The following is a 24,861-nucleotide window of genomic DNA, read 5'->3' on the forward strand; positions in this document are numbered from 1 at the left end:
TTTCACACACACACACACACACACACACACACACACACACACACACACACACACATACACACACAGATCAAGTAGGCACATCCTCCCTGCTTATCTAACACCCAAACAAACTTCTGCCACTTCTGTGTCAGTGCACACAAACTGGCTGAAGTGCTTCAGTCGTCTTGTTCTCCAGCGATGGAGGGAAGTGTAGAGTCTGGATGGGCTTTCAATTGCAAACTACTTCAGTAATTAGTCTCATTCCACTTCCAATCCATGTTAATTCAGAAAATGAGTTCACATTGAGGTCATCAGCGCTGAGGGGAGGTTGATGAGAGCAATCTGTGCTTTAATTATGAAAAGCTCCATCTTTTTGGGCAAAACTCTCAAAATTCCTGATTATTATGGAGCATGAGCGATGAGTTCTTTCTTTCTGTCTTTCTCCTGCTTCATAATAGCTTTTCATCTGTCTGCTTCCTGTTTCTTTTCTTCTATTTTGAATGAAGGGGGAAAGTGTACATTTCACATCTGTGTGATTTTTCCAGAATGCTGTATTCGTCTCTGGCTGCTAAAGGTGCGGATGGATGGTAACACAGTGCAGCGTTTTATGTTGTTGGATTACCCAGTCACTGTGGAATTACTGCTGCCCTTTAAGCCAACCATAAGAGACGAGAGCTTAATGCAAAACCATAAAGGCACACACACCTGGCTGCCTACACACACACACACACACTAACAAATGTCTCCATGCTCTTTTATCAAACTGCGTTTTTTCCCACTACCATTTAACAGTCATGCTCCAGTGTGTGTTCAGTGACCTTTTCAATCCAAACAGTGAGAGAAAGGTAAACCAAGATCACAATAGGAGAATTTGCCTGTGGCTGTGTATGCGCACATACATGTGAGTGTGTGTGTGTGTGTTCCTATACATCTAACAATGCATCAAACAACATCTAACAAACAAAATCCTCTTCATGGAGTTGTTTTAAGGTCAGGAATGAGGTTTATAGTGAAAGTTATTATTTATATGTAAAGCACAAAGAAACACAGACATCTGGTAACATGAGAGTGTAGTGCATTATCGCCTCAATGCTCTGAGACTGAACTTATACCTTGAAGTATAAAATATAAGCAGTTAAATATCACACAAGATGGTTTAGAGAAAGATGACATGACTATGAATCCCTGCTGCAGACGCTAATATCTGAGACTTCCTCTGCTGTCACTTGTCAGAAAGATGTTATGTCACATTATTATCCTTCCCTCCTACTGTCCCTCCTTTCTGTGCCAATACGCTCATATTCTTATTTCATGAAGCTTTTATTTCTTTGTGAGGTTCCTCATTTTTCTTCAACTCTCACTTTCAACTTTCACTTTCCTTTGTTTTCACAACATCATCACTTCCATATGTTTACTGACATGTCTGTTTATTTCAGGAAAAAATGTCATGGAGAAAAACATATTTTCATCCATTTGCACAAGCGCATTTGCTACACACACACACGCACACACGCACACAGAAAGATACAAGGAGAGCTTGAGTAGAAGGTGACAGTGAAAGGCTGGTGCAAAAACCTCATCCACCAGCAGTGATCCAGTACGGCTGAGTGACCTGCATTTCCAGGAAGGAGCAGCTACCAGGAGAATGAAGCCAAATCTTCCTCCTTCAGTTGGTTTAGTCTCAGCCAGAGAAAGAGTGAAAAGGTTGGCCATGACAACAAGGGATAGAGCACAGCCCACAGTAATTAGGATTTCAAAGGGAATTGTTTAGATCCAAGACAAAGCCAGTCTTAATTGGTCTGTGTACATGTTGCGTATTTTTTAATGCTGGTTAATTGTGAGTTCTCTGGTCTCTGACACAGGAAGTATAACCCACAACAAGAACATTTGGAGGACTGTTTGTCTCTCGTTCAGATTGTTTTGGGGGCCGCGTGAGCCAGAGCAGGTATGTGAACAAGCACAAAAACAAGCTCTCACACCACTGGTGCTCTACATGCACCGTACATTCTGCACTGAGAGATCCCCAAGAGGAAGTGCTCACAAAGTTCCACGGTCCTAATGGAAGGTTCAGGGCGAAGAGCTCTTTGTGGGAGCTGACATGTTTGCACATGCACATGTATACACACTAACAGAGAGAGCACGGCTCAGATGCTTCAGAGGAGCTGGGGAAAGAAAAACAGACACTTCAGTGCAAAATGAAAACCACATGAAAATCAGAGTACAGATAAAAAGGCAGAGAAAAAAAAGAGAGACACAGAGGGTTGGGGAGATCGGAAATCGCGATCCGCTGCTGATTATGACAAAGCGATAAGTCTGATTTACTGCCCCAGTTGCTGTGGCAGCCAGGAGCAGCTGCAGTGGCAGGGTAACATTCGCTCTGCCATCCCGCTCCCCCATTCCCTGAGCCGGTCGATTATCAATGATACGGAAAAGCAAGGAAGATCCTGCCGGGCGCGCTGCCCAGCACATGCTGGGGCCACAGGAGGAGGAGGAGGAGGAGGAGGAGGAGGAGGGTGAAGCACACAAACACAAATGGTGAGAGAGAGAGAGAGAGAAAGAGGATATGTTGTTGACTTCATTAGTGCACCAGTTCATGCTTAAAGACATGAGGGACAGATAGAAAAGGAACGCACGCATGCACACACACACACACACACACACAAACCTGTTCTTTCTCCTTAGGAGGCATAATCATATTGACTTACATGAAGTCCCTGGAGACTTGCTCCAACATTAACCATGTGTGATGCTGCATCACTTCATATGAAAGATTCCCATGGTAATGTCTTGCAGGTGCTGATGACATTAGATACCTCAGGATGCTGGCATGACTACACAGTGGGTCATGTAAGGATTAAAATGCTACGCATTGACAATATAACGCTATTGAAACAGGATGTAATGATTACACTGAGCGCTTGTTGGTTTGGTTTTTCAGGCACTTTATTAATTAGATTAACTCAGAACAATTAGAGTTTTCGAGTTAAGACTTGGACGTTGTTGCTATTTACACATCAGAAACTTGTAATTCCTAACTGTGATATGCCATGAATGTGGTTTAACCTTAGCACCACTTGGGACTGTCTCGCCCACTGCACGGGAGTCACAGACGCTTCCCATATAAAGCGAGTGCCTCATTGAAAGTGGGGAAACCAGCAGCCAAAAGTTGGAATTATGACTCAGTGAAAGCCATGTAGACATCTTAGCAAACCTACACAGAGGATGGTTATGGGTAACTCTAGGTCACACGGGCTCGCAGAGGAGCTGATGGACACACCTCCCAAATCTTAACAATGCATCACTGGACCTACGTGTCAATCAGCCTTATCATATCCTTGACCTAACCCTCACCCCAACAGGAAAAAACAAGCTTTACTCTAAAATGCAATGGTTTTTCCTTTGTGTCTCCATGCTATGACCCTGTAAAGTGATTAATACAAGTACAGACTGTTGTGAAGTTGGTCTGAAGGGCTGATATGCCACATAAATGAAGTTATTTCTAGTGAAGATCATCACTTCATTTTATCTGTCAGTCATGCGACATCAACTCTGTTGTGTGCAGTAACACATCTAGACCTGAACTGACATTTTGTTCGTCAGACATTTTGTTAGTTGTCTGAAGACAGAGAAAGGACCTTTCACTGAAAAAACAAATGCAGCACAAGAACACATACAAGTGAATACACAATATGTATTTGTGCACACGTGCATACTCACACACACACACACACACACACACACACACACACACACACACACACACACTCTGAATGAAGGGATGGGAGTTGGCATTAAGTAAAACGAAGTCTGTCATTTCCACTCTTCCTCTCTGCCTCCTTTCTACTGAGGCTGTCACAAAAATATTCTGAGAGAGAGACAGAGATCTGAGTCAGTGCGACTCACTGTCTGCACTCGTGGACGCTGCGTACCTTGATACTTACACGCATGCACCGTCTGCACTCACACACACACAAACACACACATACATACATACACAGATGTACACACTTCATGCTCCTCTACCACTAAAGTTGTCACAAAAAATTTTCTGGACCAAGAGTTAAAGGTATGACTCAATCAGACTACTTCTGCCTTCCTTATTTTACTCCCTCTTTTCACACACACTGCACATCTTGATGAATGTATGCTCATCCCATGCGCTCACACGCGCAAACACACGTCCAGACACACATACACAAAAATCTTCAAGTTAGTCTTAGTTGTCACAAAGATACAGAGACTCTCGGATCTGATGAGGATGAGTCTGTAGTGTTTCTGTCACCACAGCCTCCTGCAATCTCTCTTTCTCTGTCTCTCTCTCTCTCTCTCTCTCTTTATCACACACACACACACACACACACACACACACACACACACACACAAACCCTGTAATCTACTGTATAATACCACTGTGGAACAGACCAGTATTTGAAGCCTCTGCAGTATCCTGAGGGTATAACTGTGGCAGCTATCAAAGAATAATGATTCACCCAGTCTGCCTTAATATGGAATATTTTTCTCTAATATGCTTACACACACACACACACACACACACACACACACACACACACACACACACACACGCACACACACACACTGTACTTGGTATTGCTGTATGCACACTGAAAACAGAAATTGTGCTTTGATTTGTAAAGGTTCTTAAAAGTCTTGCATACCTGTTAGCTACAAACAGGTTCATATTGTGCCAGTTTATCAACTACTCCACTGTCTCCCACACTGGGAATTCAAATTAAATATGCAATATTAACAATCTTTGTTCCATTAAGATAGCAGACCAGTTATGAGGAACACTTTTGGGGAATCAGACCTTGATCTGTTTCAGAGCGCCTGGTAAATCTCAGCGGAGGAGATGACTGAAGTAAAACAAAAAAAAATAAAACAGGCACAAGTGAACAACTGAACACTGCTTCTCATTTCATGGCTTTAGACCTTGGGAGCAAGACACGTTCAGAAGTATAAAAAAAAAGGAAGCAGATGATACTCAGAGATGATCAGTGCGTTATTATGAAAACGTTTCTCTTGTCGCCCAGTCCTGTCCTCTGAGGAGCTTTTAGAGAGGGGTCATTAATGAGATTTCTAATGAGTGGGTCATTAAAGATCCATTATGATGTCACAGTACTCTCAGAGCAGTCTGTGCCACCACACACACAGTAGGCAGCACGAATATGTCATTCCAGTTGTCCGGTGTCAGATTGTTCTGTGGATCGCATGACTTCCCTCAGATGACCTTTTGGTATTAGTGATATCAAGCCGCAAGAGAGAGCACTTAAATAAATGAGTGGCATGGACGTGTGAGTATACTGATGTTAAACTGTTTTGATTTTCCCTACACACAGTCCGTCAGTTTATGTCTAATCAAGGATTCAGAGTAGTTGATTGAGCACAGCGATACTGTATAGTAATTTTACATTAACTTCCGTGTTTGTATGAAATGTGGCCCCTTCATTTGACCAATATTTTTTCATCATTGCAACACAATCTTGCAGGAGAACCTGCTGGTTTTCACAGATTAAACCAACAGTTCATCATTTTGAGAAACGCGCCTACTGGCCACAACTACTGTCATGGCTGTGTTTATTGCTAAGTTCTTTCTTGGTATATGCCAGATATTTAGGACTGTAGCTGTAGAAGAGGAGTATTAAATTTAATTATAAAAATGAAATATTTTTGATGTCTCATCTTGAACTTTGAGTATATAAAAATATATCGAATCAAATGTTTAATTAGGGCAACTAAACCCACCCATCATGTAAAACAGCACTTGAACCTTAGATTGTGGGTTGTGGTAGCTGGCAGAGCAACATGGGAGATGTGCTCTGGATCTTTGTTTACCTTAAGGAACATGGCAGAGGCTTGATTTATTCATTTCTCACTTGTCCTCCTCCTCAGTCCCCGAGTCCTCTACAGCACTGTAACTCACAACAGCTCCACATCTCTACGGCTCCATACGGCACTGAATTTGTTAAGTCATGCCTGGTTTTCAGGGGTCTCAAAACTTTGATGAATTATTAAGAGATGTCTTTTCCTTGTCAGTTCCAGGCAGCTTGTCTGGCTTGACGGCAGTAATGCTGAATTCTGCAGTACAACACACATGGGGATCTTCACGGACAAATGCACATCTGAAAGAAACATCCTGCTACTATGTACAGTACATGTATGTGCTGTACTCGAAGAATCAAACTCTCCCACCTAACCCAAGAAGAGCCTTCTGTGTAAGGTATTAGACTGTGATGCAAAGAGAAAGCAACCAATCTCTTAACCCAACTTACCCCACCATGCCCTCAGTCTTGTTGGCTAGATGGTGAAAACAAGATGTAGAGAGATGTCGTGATGGTGCGTGGGTCTTTGATCCCAAGATGAGCACTTACATGCCAGAAGGTTTCACTTCAGCAGTCCTGAATATTTGATGACCCAAGAAAACATACTAAAACCATCCATCCATCCAACCATCCATCCATCCATCCATCCATCCATCCATCCATCCATCCATCCATCCATCCATCCATCCATCCATCCATCCATCCATCCATTTTCTGCCACTTAACCAGGGTTTGGTGACGGTGGCAACAGGTCAAGAAAAGTAGTCCCAGAAAAGTTTTCCAGCTCCTCCTGGGGGATCCCAGCTCATTTCCAGGCCAGATGAGATATATAATCTCTCCAGTGTGTTCTGGGTTTACCCCATGGCCTACCAGTTGGACACTGGATGGTTTGCCAGAACTTTTTAAGGCCAAAGTCATTCTCCTTGGCCACCACCACAGCCCCTTTGTTCTGCTGTACCTGTCTGTTGCTTCAGGAGACATCAGGGCCAACCGGGCCCAAAGGCTTTGATCATGGCCCACTCGCATTCCACATCCCCAACCTCCCTCTAGATGCATGTGAACTTCTTCTGGAGGTGGCAGTTGTGTTCGCAAACAATTGCCTATTTACACATCCAGCAGTCATGAGGCAACATTAGAATTAATTTAGAGTTGTGTTGTGGTCACCCCCAATACTCAAGGAAATATCTACTGTAGCGCCACTATGTTCACCAGGTAGTTGTTGAACCCGTTCACTGTGTGGTGCTGAGCAGGATGTGTTGTGGGTTTTGCTGAAACACTGAAAAACACTGAAATGCTCTGTAGAACTGAAGTTAGGTGATAATTTAATTCAACACTATGAGCATCCCCATTCACATTACATGTAGTCATTTGAGCCATTGTTCATAAATATCGATTGGTGCAGCTTTAAACAAAGTGTTTGATTTATATTTTAAAAGTTGAGGGTATTTGTGTTTTTGTTATGGAAATAGTCTTATTATGTCATTTTGAAACGATTTATCATTGAATATAGACCTAGTGTATTTTAGCAGTGAAATCACAATACCAACCCCGGTATGCAGTGTTGCTGTACATCTCCCTCCCACTGCTCTGTCTGAAGTGTGCCTGGGAGATTTGCTCAGCTTAACATCGAACATTAAATCTTGTGATTTCCTGCCTCCGCTAGCCATCAAAGAAACACCTCTCTCCTGCGGTGGGCCACATCTCTGTCTTTCTTCTTTTCCTCTCTACCTCTACCTCCTCCAGTATCCCACAAGCAAATGGATTTTTCAAAAAGGGAAAAGTCCGCAACGCCCTCATAAGTATGGTGAAAAAAACCCCACAAAAACAAGTTAGGTAAGGATTTCCACACATACGAACACCTTTTCAAAATTTTCAGTATCAATAATAAAGTCAGTGCACATGTGTAATACACGTGTCCTCCAACAGGGCTAATAAAAGAGAAATGGTGAGGCATGTTGTGTATTTTTATCTTGCCTGTCTACGGATCCTATATGTGTTGTGTATGTGTGTATGTGTGAGTGTGACTTTTTACGTATATGTGACTGTAATGGACCCAAATACAACTGATAAACTGTATTTGTTTCTGAACAGATAGGAAGCTTTCTGTATTTCTGGGCATATCTTAACTCTTAATACCATTTTACAAAATGAATCCAACCATTCAAAATTAATTTGAAAATGAAACTGAGCTTTTGTACTCTCTTCCTCAGCCACTATATCGGCTTGAGCAATCTCTCTGAGAGCAACAAAGCTTCAGATAACACAATTTTGAAGCCAACTATCAGAATACATGTTTTATTAAAATGTTAAAATTAGGACATTTAACACAATTTTCAACATTGCCTTCAACCCCCTCACTCATTTTATCGAAGATCGTCTCTTATTCACCCTCTGAAAAATCTTCCTCAAATAGAATTCTTCAGATACATCATAAATCCTTGGCAGCCTTGGCAGCATAAAAAAACTAATTATGTGTATAAATATTACACCAGCCACACTGAACCAAGCACAACGTTGCTTTGCGTCATCCATTTTCACAACTTGGCTTTTCATAAAGTCATATGACATGATTTAATATGCCAGTACGGCGCAGAAAGGCAATTTTCTAGAGGGGCTCAGATGTAAATTTGTATTACATATGATAATATTTCCTATTAGGATTGAGCTCCGTTCCTTTTTGCAAATCCCAGGGAAAAATAGAACATGAATCACCCCATACAATGTAATTCCAATTCAGCTTGACATCCCAATTTCATTTGACCTCCGTTACTAAGAGCCTCCTATTGCAGGATAGCAATTCATAGTCCCGTTTTACGCTGCTCCATTAATGTTTTTCATTTCTCCATGTTTCTTCTGCCTTTAAGCATAGAGCTAAAATTGTTATGAATTAAATCTAAATCAAATTGCACACTTGTATACAAATTGGGAAATCAAGCGACAGAGTACATAAAACCCCTGGCAGCTACAAAGCAGGGATTATTGATACTTTCTGGCTAGATGACTCAATATCTACGTCACAGAGTCCAAAAAGCCCCCTCATTTTGCTCAACACATGGTTCCTTAGAGGAAAATCAATGAAATGAGCGCAGGAAGATCAAATGTGTCTGTCAGAAGAAAGTCAATTGAGTCTCACTAGGTCAGATGGATTATTGTATCAATCATGTGGTGGGGGCAAAGGTTTAGCGGAAAAAAGGTCGGTTCTTACGAGGTAAACAATTACATTCTAAGGCAAAGAGCTGGTTGTTGGTCATGTTTGGAGACCAGGATTACAGTCAGGGTGAGGGTGGGGGTAAGGCTAGCCCTATTTGGGGCTGTTCCATCAGCCAGGGTATGACACAGTCTCACGCTTCCCGCTGAAAAGCTAATTACCAGTTAGCCACACCCAACACTAAGCCCCCAATACAATTTGAAAATGAAACATAAATCTCGCGTGGCTTGTCCAAGCTTCATCACTGGCCCCCTGTGGCCAAACACTGAGCGCATCTTCTCATCAACCAACCCAGTCTCCAGAGGAAAACTGTCAGTATGGGATTTCCTTCATATTTTTTTCATACCCAGAAAAAGCACAGCTGAGCATAGATGTTATATTCTAACCATAAAAAGATAAGAACATTTCAGTCGGGGGGGTGTAGGGACATTTTAGATGTTGTTTTAGATACAAACTCTACATCAGTTTTACACACTAGAGCACAAATGTAGCATACCATGACCCTGTGGCATTGATCTTTTTATTTCCTCTTTTTATCCAGTTTTGGTTACATTTTGTTGATGTGACATTGTTGAACAGAAGAATGGAGAGCGGGTAAATGCCGTGATGTCACAAGTGTTGCCATGACAATGTGATGCCAAGAGCACTTTTTTGGTCTGGAAGTGAACTCTGGGTTTACAGGTGCCCCATGGAGTTTTTCTTGTAAACAAACAAGAACAAAGTTAAGACACTGTGAGTATCCTTGAGCTTAACCAAATGTGATGGTGTGAAGAAATGAAAAGTCACCGTGATGCTGCTGAAGCAAGTGAGTTGAACTTGTATGTGATTCTTGTGTATCATTCAAAGTACAAATAATGTATTCATGGTCATGGTTGGGGTTGGGTAAGTCAACACAATGCCCTCCTATATGACAAAAACACAAATGTGTGTGTGTGTCGCTTCTGTATGTGCATGAAAACACCGTGGAGTGCACTGTACACAGTACACACACTGATCTCTTTTCTCTGTTTCTTTGTCAGGGTTTGATTTCTATAGGGAAAACAGTAAATTAATCATTCATATCACAGTAATTATAATTATAACATTATCCACCAGCTGTCTGAACCCTGTCTGCTGTCTGTGCAAAAATGTCACTGACTTTGCAACTTCCTCAACTTATTCTGTCATTACCCACTGAGATCGCTCTGCAGTTAAAGATGAGCACGCTGTGAGCTGGAACGGGCTGGCCACATTTTCTTAGGCCAGTTTTAAATTTCACTTGCACATATGTAATCATCATAGTATTTTTTTTTTTCAAACAAACAGCTACATGACCTGAGGAGAATATACAACTGTATTGAAAGTAAACAGTGAATAAACCAGCTATATATATATATATATATATTTCTAGAAGAGGATGCATGTAGACATACTCACCGGTGTGTATAATAATCACATTCTCTGTGTTTTCCTTTACTTCCCTTTGTTCTCTCTGTATCACACTCACATTTTTAGAAATTTGTTAATGTGCAGTTTGCATGAATACACATCACAGGGGGCCTTTCGGGCTATTATTTGGGTTATTATGTTTTTGCCTTTATTACCTCAAATGACGCCATTAATCTCCTGTGTGACTCTCTGTGGCATGAGACACATTTTTTTAGCAAACAAAACATTTGTTAATTATGCTTTTTTAAGCTATGAATGCTGCTCTTGTTTGGTGGAAACTATTGTGAAAAACAGTACATTTTATTAAAGAGCACATCTGTTGTTTTTATGTGCAGCTTTTTTGGTTGGTTGACTAATTGAACAGGCGCTCAGCGTTACATTGTGTGAAATTTGTATTGCTTTGTAAAGACTTTTTGTCAGGTCTTACTCCATCATTCATATTCCTGCTACGCACCGGAACAAATGAACTCACACACTTACTAATAATTTCTGTGTGACCACACAGGATCCTGAGGCTTTAAACAGCCTTGAACCACACAGTTATGTTGTTGAGACAACATTACTGTAACTATTTGAAGCCAAATTCAGCCAATAATTGGAGATATGTTGAATATTTCTTGGTCAACCAAATATAAAAACAGGAAAAGCCCTTTATCTTGGGTGCATCATTCATTCTATGTCCACTGGGCAACAATTAGTTGTGTAATCTTGCATTTTGTCCAGCTCAGCATGTCCAGTTCTCTTCTACAGCAGCCCTCATGTCCCTGTTAGCTCTGTCCTCACTCTCTGTTGCTGCATCACCAGCCTCTGGGCTACAGTCATGTATTTCATGCTCTGATGACACCATAACTTACCATGGAAGAGATTATCCAGTGAGTCAAACTGCTCTCTGATCTCCATGTGTGTTTCTTTGTGTGCGTGCATGTCTTGTCTCCCATGAATTATGTTCACATACAACTATTCTGTGTTAGAGATTTATCTTCAACATTCAGAACCAATGCCGCAGTTCAATGAGACGTTCATAAAGTGTGTGAAGGTCGGGGTGGTGGATGGGCGTATACCGTACTGTGTGCATTTGATTTCTAGTAGTTAACATTTAGATTTTTACACTTTAACGTCAATGTTTATATTAGTATGATATAAATTTACAGTTTCAAATAATCTGACTGGCCTGAAGTATGTGGAAACCCAAACATAACACCTACTGTATATGTGATTATTTAACATCTCATTCCAAAGCTATGGGCATTAATCTGCTGCTACACAACCCTCAACTCATTTGGGATGGCTTCTCACAAGATTATGGAACCTGGCTGCAGGGATTTGCTCCCATTCAGCCGGGGCATTAGTGAGATCAGGCATTAATATTGGGCGATAACGCCTGCCTGACAATGGCAGGGTCAGAATAAGGAGTTACAAATAGCAGCTATTTATTGATATTATTTAATATCAGAATATTTAAAGTTATTAATTTGCTTTTCATGCATTACACTGAATAAATAATGTAACTATTAATAATGGGTAGGTATATCATTGTCAAGAACAGAGGCTTTATATTTGGGTCTTAGCCCATTTTACAAATGTGTTCCTCTTCTTTGAATCTGGGACAATTCAGGTTCTTTAACTGAGAAAACCATTTCTTTATGGATTTAGCTTTAGGGGATTGTCATGTTAAAACTAGAAAGCACCTTCCTCAAACTGTTGACACAAAGTAGGAAGGACACTATTGTCTAAAATATCATTGCAATGTTCTAACAACTCCTTAATGGAAACTAAAGGACCTATAGTAAACCACGGGCTTTAGACCTTATACCAAAAGTACACAGAAAATATGTTGATGTCATCTACACCGCAAAAATGTTTGCATGCTGTATGATTTTTAAAAGAAAAGCACAAAAAGCAAAGAGAGCCTGTGGACACTATAACATGAGGCAGTGGGGCAATTGTAAAAAAAAAAAAGGTCTTCTATTAGAAAATATGCATATCTAAGATATACTGACTCGTTACAAGTTATCTTTTATGCATGAACACTACAGCTGGATGATCAGCCCTCTGATAGATAAATGTGATTATGTGGTGTCATGCATAATGATGCATTTTATCTCAACACTAAAATTATTTCTGAATAGCACTAAAATGTCAGGATTTTAATTAGATGTTGCTACGGGAGGCTTAATTATACCTGTGGTGGCTGTTTTTGTGAGTAATGGCAACAAAAAAATCAAAGCAATCCTCCTTTGTCAGTGTGTGTGTGTGTGTGTGTGTGTGTGTGTGTGTGTGTGTGTGCACATAAAATGTGTAAGTGTAATGTCCTTCACAACCAAGTTATTATTATTTTAATCAGAAAATTTTAAAACCTCTACCAGCAAATGCTATCCACTGTATTTGAAGAAATATTGCATTTATTTTCAGTTCAGCAAAGATCATTTGTACAAACATATTTGCTCCCGTCACAAGTTTTGCATTTCGGATGCATTAAAACATAACAGATATAACCAGAGAGGGAAGGGATAATTGAAATTAAATAAATTAAGCAGTATCCATGTAGTGCTGTAATCTGAGGACAACGTATTTTTGGTCAAAGCAATCAAAATGTATGTCATGCATGTTTCTTGCAGTGCATGTTTGCTCTTAATAGTAAACTTAATCAAAAGTGACAAGAAAAAAAGATTAGATTAATAGCCATGGAATTGGATGATAGAATCCTCTCATGAATTAATAAATGTAATGCTATTTCAGGAGCAACTAATCAAGTACCATTTAATCCTATATTTACCAGGCCAACCAATTACCTTGTGGAACATTAATCAGAGAGAACATTTATAAACACATGGTTTTCTAATTACAAAAAGAAGAACAGCCTGCTCTTATTTGTTAAAAGCGTTGCCAAGCGCGCTAGAAATCTGAACTCTAATTGGAAATGACACAAAGAAGCAATGAGCGCGATTGGCTCTGACAGTGAGCAGCTTGATGAATCAGACTGGGGAGTGGGTATGACAGTCATCAGTCAACTCAATGGGGGGAGACTAAACTAGCTGCTGTAGGGTATAGTTCAGTGTGGTAGAGAGTTCATATCATGTCTACTGGGTGTTTTCCACACCCAGTACACATGTTCAATAACTTCTGTTGGATGCTCGTGTTCCAGTCCTGAAGGACTACTGGATGTGCCAAGTTTTGATCCCAGCCTTGTTCTAATATACTGTATCTCTTTCAAATCAAGCAGGAATGGACACCGCCCTGCGAGGCTGAAATGCAATATTTGGTCCAAATCATGTTAAGACCTGAATGTGACTTTTTGACATCTTTTTTTATCATATAAAAATGACTTAGAAATAATATTTGTAGAGACAGCATGTAAAATTTGCACTAGCTACAAAATTGACCTAAAAACAAAAAACGCAGGAACTACGTAACTAAGTAAGAAAATCTCGTTCAAAATCCCACCGACGTTTGTAACTGCACTAAAAATCCAGTTTTTCAAACATGACCTTTCTATACAATAGATGTGGATATTAGTACGCCGACTCGCATCATGTATTTAGAAGAGTGTGGAAGTTTTAAAAAAAAACAATCTAATGTTGTTTGAATGTAGTTATTCAATATTTATATTTTTAACCAACGCTATTTCCCATAAGCCAATAGTTTGTGTGCTAAACGTTACAGCTCGACAAAAGAGCCCGTGAGTGAACTGACAGGTTTTCAGTTTGCTCAGATACGTCTGTAATAACAGCAGGACAGAGAGGAGTGAACTGCCACCGCTGTAGTTTCCTTTCAACGGAGCTGTGCTTTTTTTTTGTGTTTACAAAGTAATTGTTACTTAACTTGACTGCATGCTGATTTGTCTTATAATATAGAAACAAAGCCGCAGAAACGTGCTCTCTATTGCAGGACAGGCTGCAATGACTGCACTCTGTTTCATTTAATCTCTGGACTGTACAACATGCTGTCGTACTTATTGCACTCTCTGCCAACTACACAGCTAAGAGCTTCATCAAGTGAAGCTAGCTGCTGATGTAGCAATGACCAGCTTGAGATAAAACCAAAACTAAATTTACAGATTTATTTTTGTAATTGTTACTTGTAATTACCTATTGTGATGAACTGACATTTTGATAAGTTGTTCTGTGTATTTAAATGAGCCAGCAGTGAAATCTAGTCAGGGGTGGAATGAAAAATCACAGCTAACCTCCTGCTAACGCTAACGCTGTTATCTTAGCAGAGTAGTAACCACCAGCTCACCTTTTGACTGAAATGATATTGTATGGAATTAGGTGGTTAAGCTACATTTAAATCAAATATATAAATGTATGAAATAGCTACTTTATTAATTTGATTGATTTCAATATAAATGGACAGACTCATCAAATGTGACATTAATACATACATTTGATACCTGCAAACTAACCATAGAGAATATAATAATATCGAAACAAAGTAAATTGTCTAAAACTAATTGACGAGCAGTAAAAGAACAGATTTTCTATATTGTATTATCTCCTCGCTTTCTGTGAAGATAAGGCAGAGTGCAGTGCCTGCATTTTTAGTTTCTATGGCAATGTTTCTATTTCAGTAAAATAAGTCGCCTTAAAAGAAATAAAATGAAGGCTTATAACCTTTGTGTCCCTCACACACAGCTTAATGACCAGCCTTCAAACCATTTAAAAAAAAAAACTTAACTCAACTTCCCTGCTTCTGTAGTTATTGCTTTCTGCGAAAGGCAAGAAGCAAATCCAGCACACCAAATAGTCCTTTAGGACTCAAAACTTTGTTTTCTGATTTGTCAACTGAGAACTGAGAGTTAGTCACTTGTTTGGTCGGGATTGGTCGACACAGGGTGGCAGCAAACCCTGATTGGTCAGCGGTTATGAGACGAAGCCAAAAAGTGGCTGGAGGAAGAGGCCCACGGTTCCCAGGACGCACACGGTCACAAACACCCAAAGGAAGATTCTATCAATCACCATGGCAACGTACTTCCAGTCATCCTCCACCTGTGAGCGAGGGAGGGGAAAAAACAAAACAGTGTGAGAAGACAGAGGAAAGTGTCAGTTGTGCCAAACGAAAGAGGAAAATTGAAGAGAGGTTCTTTTGAAAAGCAGGTGAGGAAAGGTGAGACAGTGAAACAGCGAGAGAAAAACGATTCAGAATCTCAGAAGGCGGGAGGTTGTGGGAGTCCATGGGGTGAGATGAGGATTATGCAGCAAAGATAGACAGAGGGAAAGACAGAAAAAAAGAGGAAGAAAGAAAAGAGCTGAACATTTCTTGTACGGCAAAAGAAAATTGATACATAATTTACACAGGAGGAAATTATTATGATAATCACATTCAAGCCACAGCGTCAAAAGAAGTGACAGGCGTTTTGACAAAGCTGATTGAGCCATGAGTTTTGCATATCAAAGGCTGCTTCCCTCCTTTGGGAGATTTCACCCACTGTATTTATAACTGATGGAGAGACAAGGGAGAGCTCTCCACTCAAATCTAAAATGATTTGGTTCTAACTTACACTATTGTTAACTTATGGAGCAGGTTAGGATTTGCTGCCAGGAATCACAGCAGGGCTCTCCCAGGCCAACACGGCTTCCAGTGTTTTTGCATGAATACATTATGCGTCGAACACACTTTCTGTGTGTGTGCTTTCTGTTAGTGACTGGAGATTTATGCAAAGTTTAGAAACACTGGAATATCATATTTCCTATGAGGTTTGATTCCAAAGTTTTCTCCGACACTATTTCCTAAAATAGTTCGAAATAGTCAAATTAGACTTAAAGTAAAACGACTGCCTCTGTCTGGTCTTGCATTGTTGTGTGTTTTATCTTTCAAGGATAATTTTGGTTTTTATCACAAGTTAGGATTTATTTTCATAATGTATTTATAATAATAATGAATAATCATTTTATCAGTTAGATCAAAATTGACCAAGGAAAACACAACATAATGGTAATAATTTTACTGTGTGTTCTCTCTTCCAAATCCATTTGGCTAACCAGGGGGTTGGTTTCAAATCTGACTAATAGGCCATTTTCACAGAGGACATATTGACATGTCACAGCTGGTCTAGATTAAGTCTTCCAACCTCAATGGCCATATGTCATTTGTCCCATCCCTCTGATATGACCTGAATTTGTGTCCCCTCCAGAAACCACCTGGACTAAAACCTGTGTATAGCTGGACTGTGCTGCAGGCTATTTGCATTCTGCCTAGTGTGAGCAGGTTTCAGGCTTTTATCTGTTTTCCTCTGTGTCTGTGCATGTGTGTGTTTTTTTTTTTTGAGGACATGTGAATATAGCAGCTGCTCCAGTTACAGTGAAAATAAGAAAGACTCACCTCTTTGGCCTTGTTGCGGCTCCTCATGTTCTCGGCGATGTACTTGACGCTCTCGATGGCCTGTTTAATCTCAGGTGAAACCACAGAAAAGGCCACCACTGTATTGATGCTCTGTGGACTCAGCTGGCATGTCATCTTCCCCGTATCTGGTGTTTCTGGGGTCTCCTTTCCATGCTGGCAGGGGCAAGGGCATTTTTTCCCAGTGCAGCCCTCCACGGAGGAGAGCTTGCTGTCCCCAAACTCCAGACAGTTGAGGGAGCCTCCTCCGACCTGCTGGGGGACCACAGCCAGAGTTCAGATGACGTTTCACATTCTGCTTCACCTCAAAGCAGACATTGTCTGATATGTATTTTTTTTATTTTCCAGCCTGGGGTGGGATGTCTTGGGTACATTTGTAGAATCTTAGCAAGACTTGTTTCAAGACAGCGCTTCCTCAGTGCTTACCATAAACTTGTTACTAGAGGAGAAAAGTTTTTTAGTGGATTCACCTGGCTGTACCTGCAGGAAGCAAGCAGCTAGATCCCAAGGCTTTACAGTATTAAATAGTCTGTTTTACGGTCAGACAAGTAAGCTATGAAATGGTGTGGAACACTCATTTTGTTGGTCAGGTAATCCAAGGGTTTGAGCATTACTGTGAGAAATGGCTCAGTTGCTTATCCTTGGCACTCCTCTATGTTAGAACTGCCTGAGATCTAGAAAAATCAATGACTCCCACAGCTAAACATAATTAACTGATTAGATTTTACATTGAGCGATACCCATGTATCACTGAGGCTAAACTCGACTAATCAAAGAAATACATATTGATTTTCTTAAACAGGAAATTAAGCCAAAACTATAGTGTTCTATAAATCCTGGCTGCCTCTTTCCTGATATTGATTGAGACATGGTTTGTTTTTTTAATGATAATATTTAGCTGTATCAATGGATATTTCTTTTTTTTTTCTTCAAATTAGTAACAAACAATTTTGAGAGAAAAACTTAATTTTCGACAAAGGAGTTGAGCTCAGCCTTAGAATTGCTTGGTGCCATAATGAGCCATTGTTTGTTTTCAAGCTTAGGTGTTGTGCTTCGCCAGTGTGCGTGAAGTTCAGTCACTTTCAACTTTGACCTTTGACCTTTTCCACTGTAACCTTTTAACAAAGGTTAAAAGGTTACAGCCTTTTGTTCAGATTTTGTCACATGTTGATGAACCCAAACAACACTTTGCCACACAGTCACGTACATGACCGTGTGCACAGAGCCTTAGGGACACTGCAGGACTCTGAGGGTTTGTCTCCTCACAGAATTTCTTTTAGAATTTTTACTTGCTCCAGATTTCTAGTTGAGCTTCAGGTGGTGTAGCCTTGTATGCTAGGGCTCTGTGGTTTATTCAGAGTTGACACTTAGGTCTGAGTCTTGCTCAAGGGGACAAGAGTATAGGGGGTAGGGTCCACCTACCTGCATCAAGCTATTCTTCCTTTTCTTCCCTCCTTTCCCTCCTCCGCCTCCTCCTCCCCCTCCAGCTCCTCCTGCCTCCCCACTGCTGTCCAACCCCCCAGCCTTGCTGTCTTCATCAATCGGTCTACGCATCAGCATAATCCTCGGCAGCACTTTGAGAAACACGGAGCGCACCCAGCCCGGCATAGTGTGGGTCATTGGCGTGCGGTAGTGTACATTCAGCACAAACACGGTGATGACGATGCTGAGTGTGACGAAGATCATTGTGAAGAGCAGGTACTCTCCAATGAGCGGGATGACCAGCGACGTGGAGGGAATGGTCTCGGTGATAACGAGCAGGAACACAGTGAGGGAGAGCAGGACGGAGATACAGAGCGTGACCTTCTCTCCACAGTCAGACGGGAGATAGAAAACCAGCACTGTGAGGAAAGAGATGAGGAGGCAGGGGATGATGAGGTTGATGGTGTAGAAGAGTGGCAGGCGCCGGATGTAAAAGGAGTATGTGATGTCTGGGTAGATCTCCTCACAGCAGTTGTACTTGATATCATGCTTGTAGCCCGGAGCGTCGATGATTTCCCACTCTCCGCTCTCCCAGAAGTCCTTCAGGTTCACCTAGGGGATGGGAAAAGATCTTAAAATCAAATCGCATATCATGATGTTATAACACTTGAACAACACTGAGGGTCAACTTACCATTCATTTAAAGTGACTATGGGCCTATCAGTCAATATGATACATATAAGGCTCATGATTTTGGTTTTTACAGTTTTTTTTCTCTGATAAAATTTTAACTTTTAAGAAGGTACAAATCAACTTAAAACCAATTTTCACCTGGATTTAATGTCCACATGCACCAATGCTTGTCGCTGCGGGGAGACGCTGATCACTGTAGTTTACAGTGAATAAGGCCATCTTGTTACAGCTCTTTACAGCTCAGAAAATCTCAGAGTAGCGAAGAGGAAAATAGGTTAAAAAAAAAAAAAGCAAATGCCTCCACTGATTATCCGCCAGAGTCCCTCGCAGTAAATGAAAAAACAAAATGGTTAAACTACAGAATGTTGCGCTCCAAATGTTACTTTCAAAATTGAATCATTTGGATTTTTTTCTGCTGGATTTACATTCAAAAGACACACTGGTAAAAGATGCTAAGGGATACTTTAGCGATTTAATATTCAGTTCATTAAACTGAGGCACTTTCAAGAGACAGATTTTAAAAAAGAATAATTAGCCGAGACCAGCAGAGACTGAGATACAATGACTTTTAGTACTTAGTATGAGTCAAGCTTCAAAAACGCTGGATCCTACACCTCCCATAATGCAACTCATTAGCATTTGTCATTGAACTCACCCTGCCTCCTAAATCCCACTTTGTTCAAACTCCATGCCCCCATTTTATGACACAGTTTTTTGGGAAATTTGACAAGGTAACCTTGATGACATCACCATGACATCATTAGGTTTTTTTTCTCAGACTTTGACAAAATCCCCTGTAACAAAAACCAAAGATAATGAGCCCCGAATACACACAGGCAGGACAGACAGAGAAACGATGAAGTACAGTAGATGAATAGTTGATGGTTCCACCACATTTGGACACAGCCACTCTAACACTTATACTGACCTTGGACCCAATAAGTACCAGGTCAATCTTGGCTTTGTCATAAGTCCAGGAGCCAAACTTCATGGAGCAGTTTTGATAGTCAAAGGGGAAGTAGGTGATGTCCATGGGGCAGGAGGATTTGAAAATAGCTGGAGGAACCCAGGTGATGGTCCCATCAAACTTCAGCAGAGCCTTGGTTTTGTCCTCCACAAGGAAATCACCCACAGCACTTTATATGATGTGCGTGTGTGTGCATGTGTGTGTGTGTGTGTGTGTGTGTGTGTGTGTGTGTGTAATCAAGCAGACATATTCCCATGGCAGAGAAGATATGAAAAGATATGACACAAAAGCATATGTGGGTGTTGAATAGGACACAAAGGTTACAGGGAGGCAGAGACATCACACAATGAGAGGGGAGGCGAGGAGAAAATGAAAGCGAGGAACACAAGAGAGGGGAGAAGATAAAGAGGTGAGGTTACGGAGGTACGAAAGGGGGCATTAGAATTTAAAAACAGAGCACAATGAAACTGCATTACACATTACTGTGAAATACAAAACTGCCTCAGATTAACATCATGCATCACTATTGTAAGTAGAAAGAGAAATGAGACCACAATTAAATGAATTAAAACCGAGACAATGGAGCAATAGACAATCACGTTAGCAAATTTAAATGTTATTAGTCTGTCACACAGTCGCATCCAGAGGGATAAAAGACAAAAGGACTTTATCTGGACATTAAATCAATATTTTGACGGTGCTGATAATATAACAAGTTCTTCTACAGGAACGACAGGAGGTTGTTTGTCATTGCCTTCCAAACGTATATGATCATTAAAAAAATGATTCACGTCAGCATTTGCTGATTCTGCATCACTATGGGTGAGGTGCAGTTAAGTGAAGGCAATTATAAAGTACATGGTTAAAGCAGTATTGCATTTTGTCCATTACGAAAATCTTATTGTTCAATCTTCTAGTTTGGTTTCCACCAAAGCCTGAGGAAATTGTCTGGCTTTTTAGCTGCTAAGTGCTCCACTGTGTTCACAGGCTCGTTGCAAACTTTGCCCATCAGCTGTTTGGTGCTTGGCAGATAGTGTTCAGATTTTTTTTTTTTCCTGAAAGCAAGTACCTGCTTTCAAGGTTGATAAGAACTGTGAGAGCATTGAAAACTGTGAAGTTGCAGCCTGTAAAACCAAAAGAGTGAGCTGAAAGAAGCTAAATCACTCCACACAGCTGAGGGGAACTGCAGAGTTGGGTGATAATTCTCTTTGGGAGAATCACCAAGAGCGATGAGCGATGCCTTTTACATCGCATGTAGTCATTTCACCCGTTGCTAATATTAAGATATTGACTGCAGCTTTAAGGTTAGAGAGAGATCTTGGTCTGGGTTAAAAGAAACCTGTGTTGACAGTTGGAAGGATACAAAATACAAAACACGTTCTCCCACCCTAACAGCTTCTTAAGGGGATTTGAGGCACTAAAGCATTATTTTATTTTGGCTTTTGTTGCCGACAGTTATTATTCATTATTTGTATTGCCACAATTTGTCATGAAAACATAAACATAGCTCCGTGTAGGTGTTTGAACAAACTGCCAATGCTGTTTTTCTTTCTAGTGACTAATAATGACCGTGGTAATGATGATGCTGTTTGAGCTTAAGATAATGTTGACAGCCTCACTTGTTGTAGAGCACAATGTCAGGTCTCCAAATCTTATTTGATGGAACTCTAATGAACTCAATCCCATCAAACTCAGCCGGCGTCCATCGCAGCTTGTAGTCGTTCCAGATCTTAAAGAGAAGAGGGGAAAAGCATTTTGAACATACTGGGGAGTCAACCATCTGTTTTGTGTTTTGCATTGTACACTGCGCGCTGTATAAGTCACTAGAGAGATCCTCCTTCATGGGAATGTTTTGAATATATATATTTATACTGCGGGCACAGCTTCCTTTGATGTTTTATAGTGGAGCCAAATAAAGGTTTTGTAGGAAGAAATCCAAGATTTATAGACAGAAACACCAGTTTCACAGAGCATTGGAGTACTTTCATTGCCTGTGCACTAAAAATTGAGAAAACTTGTATTTTTTTAATGCAATTCCCTCTGGGAATAGAGGCACAATGTAGCAGTTTTGTAAGCAAACAATAACACTTTCACAATAGTCACATCTGTATAAGGAGCAGCTAAGCGAGAAGGGGAGTTTATGAGTAAATAGCTCAATGAAAGCGATGAGGGATGAGTGCGTTCAATTGCTATTCTGTCAAAATACCTGCGGGTAACATTTCATGAGCGGTGGATCCATTAGTCTTGGCTATTTGCATGTCATTCAAGATGAATTCATTCATTAGCTGGGCGGATTAATACCCAGTTACGACCTGGGAGCTGTTTAATTAACCACTTCATGCTGCACTGGTTTTCCATTTATCCATCCTGGCAGTTTACATTATTATTGGCTGGAGATGTTATTCCTGATAGGTCAAAGTGTCCATCTTATTATCATAAATATATACACACACATATATATATATATATATATATATATATGTGTGTGTGTGTGTATTTGTATATGTATATGTATATATATATGTATATACATTTTCTATAAACATAACATTCCAGCAATGACCAAAACATCAGAGTGTTTCAACAGAGTGCCTAACAGCCAGCTGAACAGTCACCATGAAATGAATGAACATCTTAAACATTTCTTAGTACAGATTCAGAGACTTTACAAAGAATGTTGGGAAAGTAGGGTAAATACTTTTATGTGACTTTATTCAATTTATTAATTTTTCATTTAGTGAGTATCAAAATTGTTTTAGTAACTAGAGAGTGGCTGGAATAACCACAATGCAAATTTTGTCACATTAAATTCGACTAATTTCACTTCTTTTCATGCATGCATTGTTCCGTTATCATAGTTCCCTTAGGCATATATTAAATTACGGTACACTATCTTCAACCCTATATTTTGCCTTTCCCATTTATAAATAGTGGAACAAATTGCACCAGTACTCTGAAATAATTTTGTGATACAGAGGAGAGACTGCTTTTGTTGTTTTTGTTTTGTCAATCATAATTGTTGACTCTACCTGAGAGGTTGACTGACATGCAGATGTCATCCTAAAATAAAAACACTACGAAATTAGTAAATTGATAAATTAATAAATATATATATTTTACCAACTACTTAGGATGCATACTTTTTCTAGTCATTAATTAATTGCTGTCTCATCAATAGCATTGCAACCCCTCTTTGATACAGCCTTTCTGAAAGCATGAGGTTTTGCCCCCCTACTCACCCCATTCATTTTCATACAGTCCATTTTGCAACAGAGAGAGGACAACATGAAATACAAAGAGTGTGTGCAGCTGTATCGTATTTTGCTAGTTAAAATGAAGTTCTCTTATCCCTTAAAAAAGGAGCTGGGTTTTAAGGAGCACAAAGTGAACACATTTAGAAACACTGTGCACTGTTACAGAAGGAATCCCCTGCAGTGTCTCTGCAGAACAGATGCAATAAATTCATCTCAAATGGCTTCCACTGTAAACCCACTGGCTGCGATTCAAAGTCTTTATGAGTGACTGTGGTGTTGACACATCTTCTCATTAGTGATGCCTTGTTATAAATAAACAGCTAAGCCATTACAAACAACAAATGAGATCAGCCTGTACAGGCCATTTAATGCATTTTAATTGGAGAGCTCAGAGATCACAGAATCATCTTATCCACCACTGAATCACATCAGCATCCAACTGCGGCTCAACCATGTGGTGCAATTAGTCTCTGATTTAAATCATTGCGGTCAATAATGTTTATAGTTAGTTGTTTTTTTTTTCGATAAGAGAAATATAGATTGAGAATGGGTTCAAAGGAGAAGAAAAAGAGACGCCACAGTTTTGAAGACAAAGAGAAAACAGGTTATTTTGGAGGATAGCTGTCTGTGTGCGGTCAGGAGTTCAGGGTCTATAGGGCTATAGATCTGCTGAGAGGCAGAACGTGACTAACCATAATTCTAACATTAATCACCAGCTGCTTGCATCCAAGTGTCTATCTGAGATTACCTTGTTTCCTTCTTCACTTGTTTCCCCCTCTCCTTTATGCTCACTGTGTTTAACATTTCAGGGATGTCGACATTCACACACACACACACACGCGCACACACACACACACATGCACACACACACACACACACACACACACACACAGACGCCAAAGCACACAGAGTCTGCTTAGTATGTATAGATATGTGCTAACACACATGACCTCTCCTCAGGATTCACTCACTCCGCAGACCCCAGGATGGGGTCGGGTCAGTGACATAGTTAATATATGTTGTGCTTGTATGTTTGTATGTGTGTGTGTGTGTGTGTGTGTGTGTGTGTGTGTGTGTGTGTGTGTGCATACTTACATGCCTGAGCCATAAGTTTGTTTCCATGATCTGATTCACCTCATCCTGCAGAGACACAGAAAAGGAGGGGAGCTCTGTGTTTATGTGTGTATAAGAGAGTGTGTTGTCGGGTCAGTTGATTTGTGTTATGTTAAAAGAAGACGGAGGAATAAAAATACACATTTCTTTTTAAAGAAATGGAATTCATCCCGTAATCTTTGTCCTCTAAAGGTGAAGCTGATTGAAAAGGTTGACGATGAGTAAGTTAATAATAGATGGAGAGGTCACACATGTCACTTTCTTCTATTTCTCTGTGACCCGTATTCAGTTTTGATTCGCCATCATGTGATTCTCAGGATTCCACATACACATATGCATCAGCCGCATGCCCGTACCCTATATACAAGCAGCAAATGTGTGCAGAGACGCACACATAGTGACACATTCACTGAGTGCACCCAAGCCCCTGCACGCACATCCACACACTCACCTTTAGATTAATCTCACCTTGCCGAGCAAGCAGATATAGCTACACATCAGTCCAGTCTGAAAAGGGCTCCTGCAGGCAATTTTCTCTTAATCTGAGGATTTCCGTTCTTAGCTGAAAACCTCTTTTCACTGGGGGATGTGCAGCAACCTCCCTCCACCCCCCCCCCC

The 24,861-nt window shown here is 40.4% G+C and overlaps 1 protein-coding gene across 1 annotated transcript in view; it reads right to left on the reverse strand.

The window, feature by feature from the left end:
- Positions 1-12,839: 12,839 nt before the first annotated feature.
- The window catches only part of LOC111664622 (neuronal acetylcholine receptor subunit alpha-3-like), a 22,680-nt gene continuing 10,658 nt past the window's right edge, over positions 12,840-24,861 (reverse strand). The window contains exons 3-8 of the mRNA XM_023419287.2: positions 24,226-24,270; positions 21,496-21,605; positions 19,838-20,045; positions 18,217-18,828; positions 16,777-17,049; positions 12,840-15,443 (exon numbers count right to left, since the gene is read on the reverse strand). Coding sequence (XP_023275055.1) covers positions 15,318-15,443; positions 16,777-17,049; positions 18,217-18,828; positions 19,838-20,045; positions 21,496-21,605; positions 24,226-24,270 — 1,374 coding nt within the window. The 3' untranslated portion in view covers positions 12,840-15,317. The remainder of the gene's footprint in view (positions 15,444-16,776; positions 17,050-18,216; positions 18,829-19,837; positions 20,046-21,495; positions 21,606-24,225; positions 24,271-24,861) is intronic.

The sequence above is a fragment of the Seriola lalandi genome, unplaced genomic scaffold (genome assembly GCF_002814215.2).
Source record: "Seriola lalandi dorsalis isolate HSWRI2012SDOR001 ecotype SW California unplaced genomic scaffold, Sedor1 jcf7180002054596, whole genome shotgun sequence".
Classification (NCBI taxonomy): Eukaryota; Metazoa; Chordata; class Actinopteri; order Carangiformes; family Carangidae; genus Seriola; species Seriola lalandi.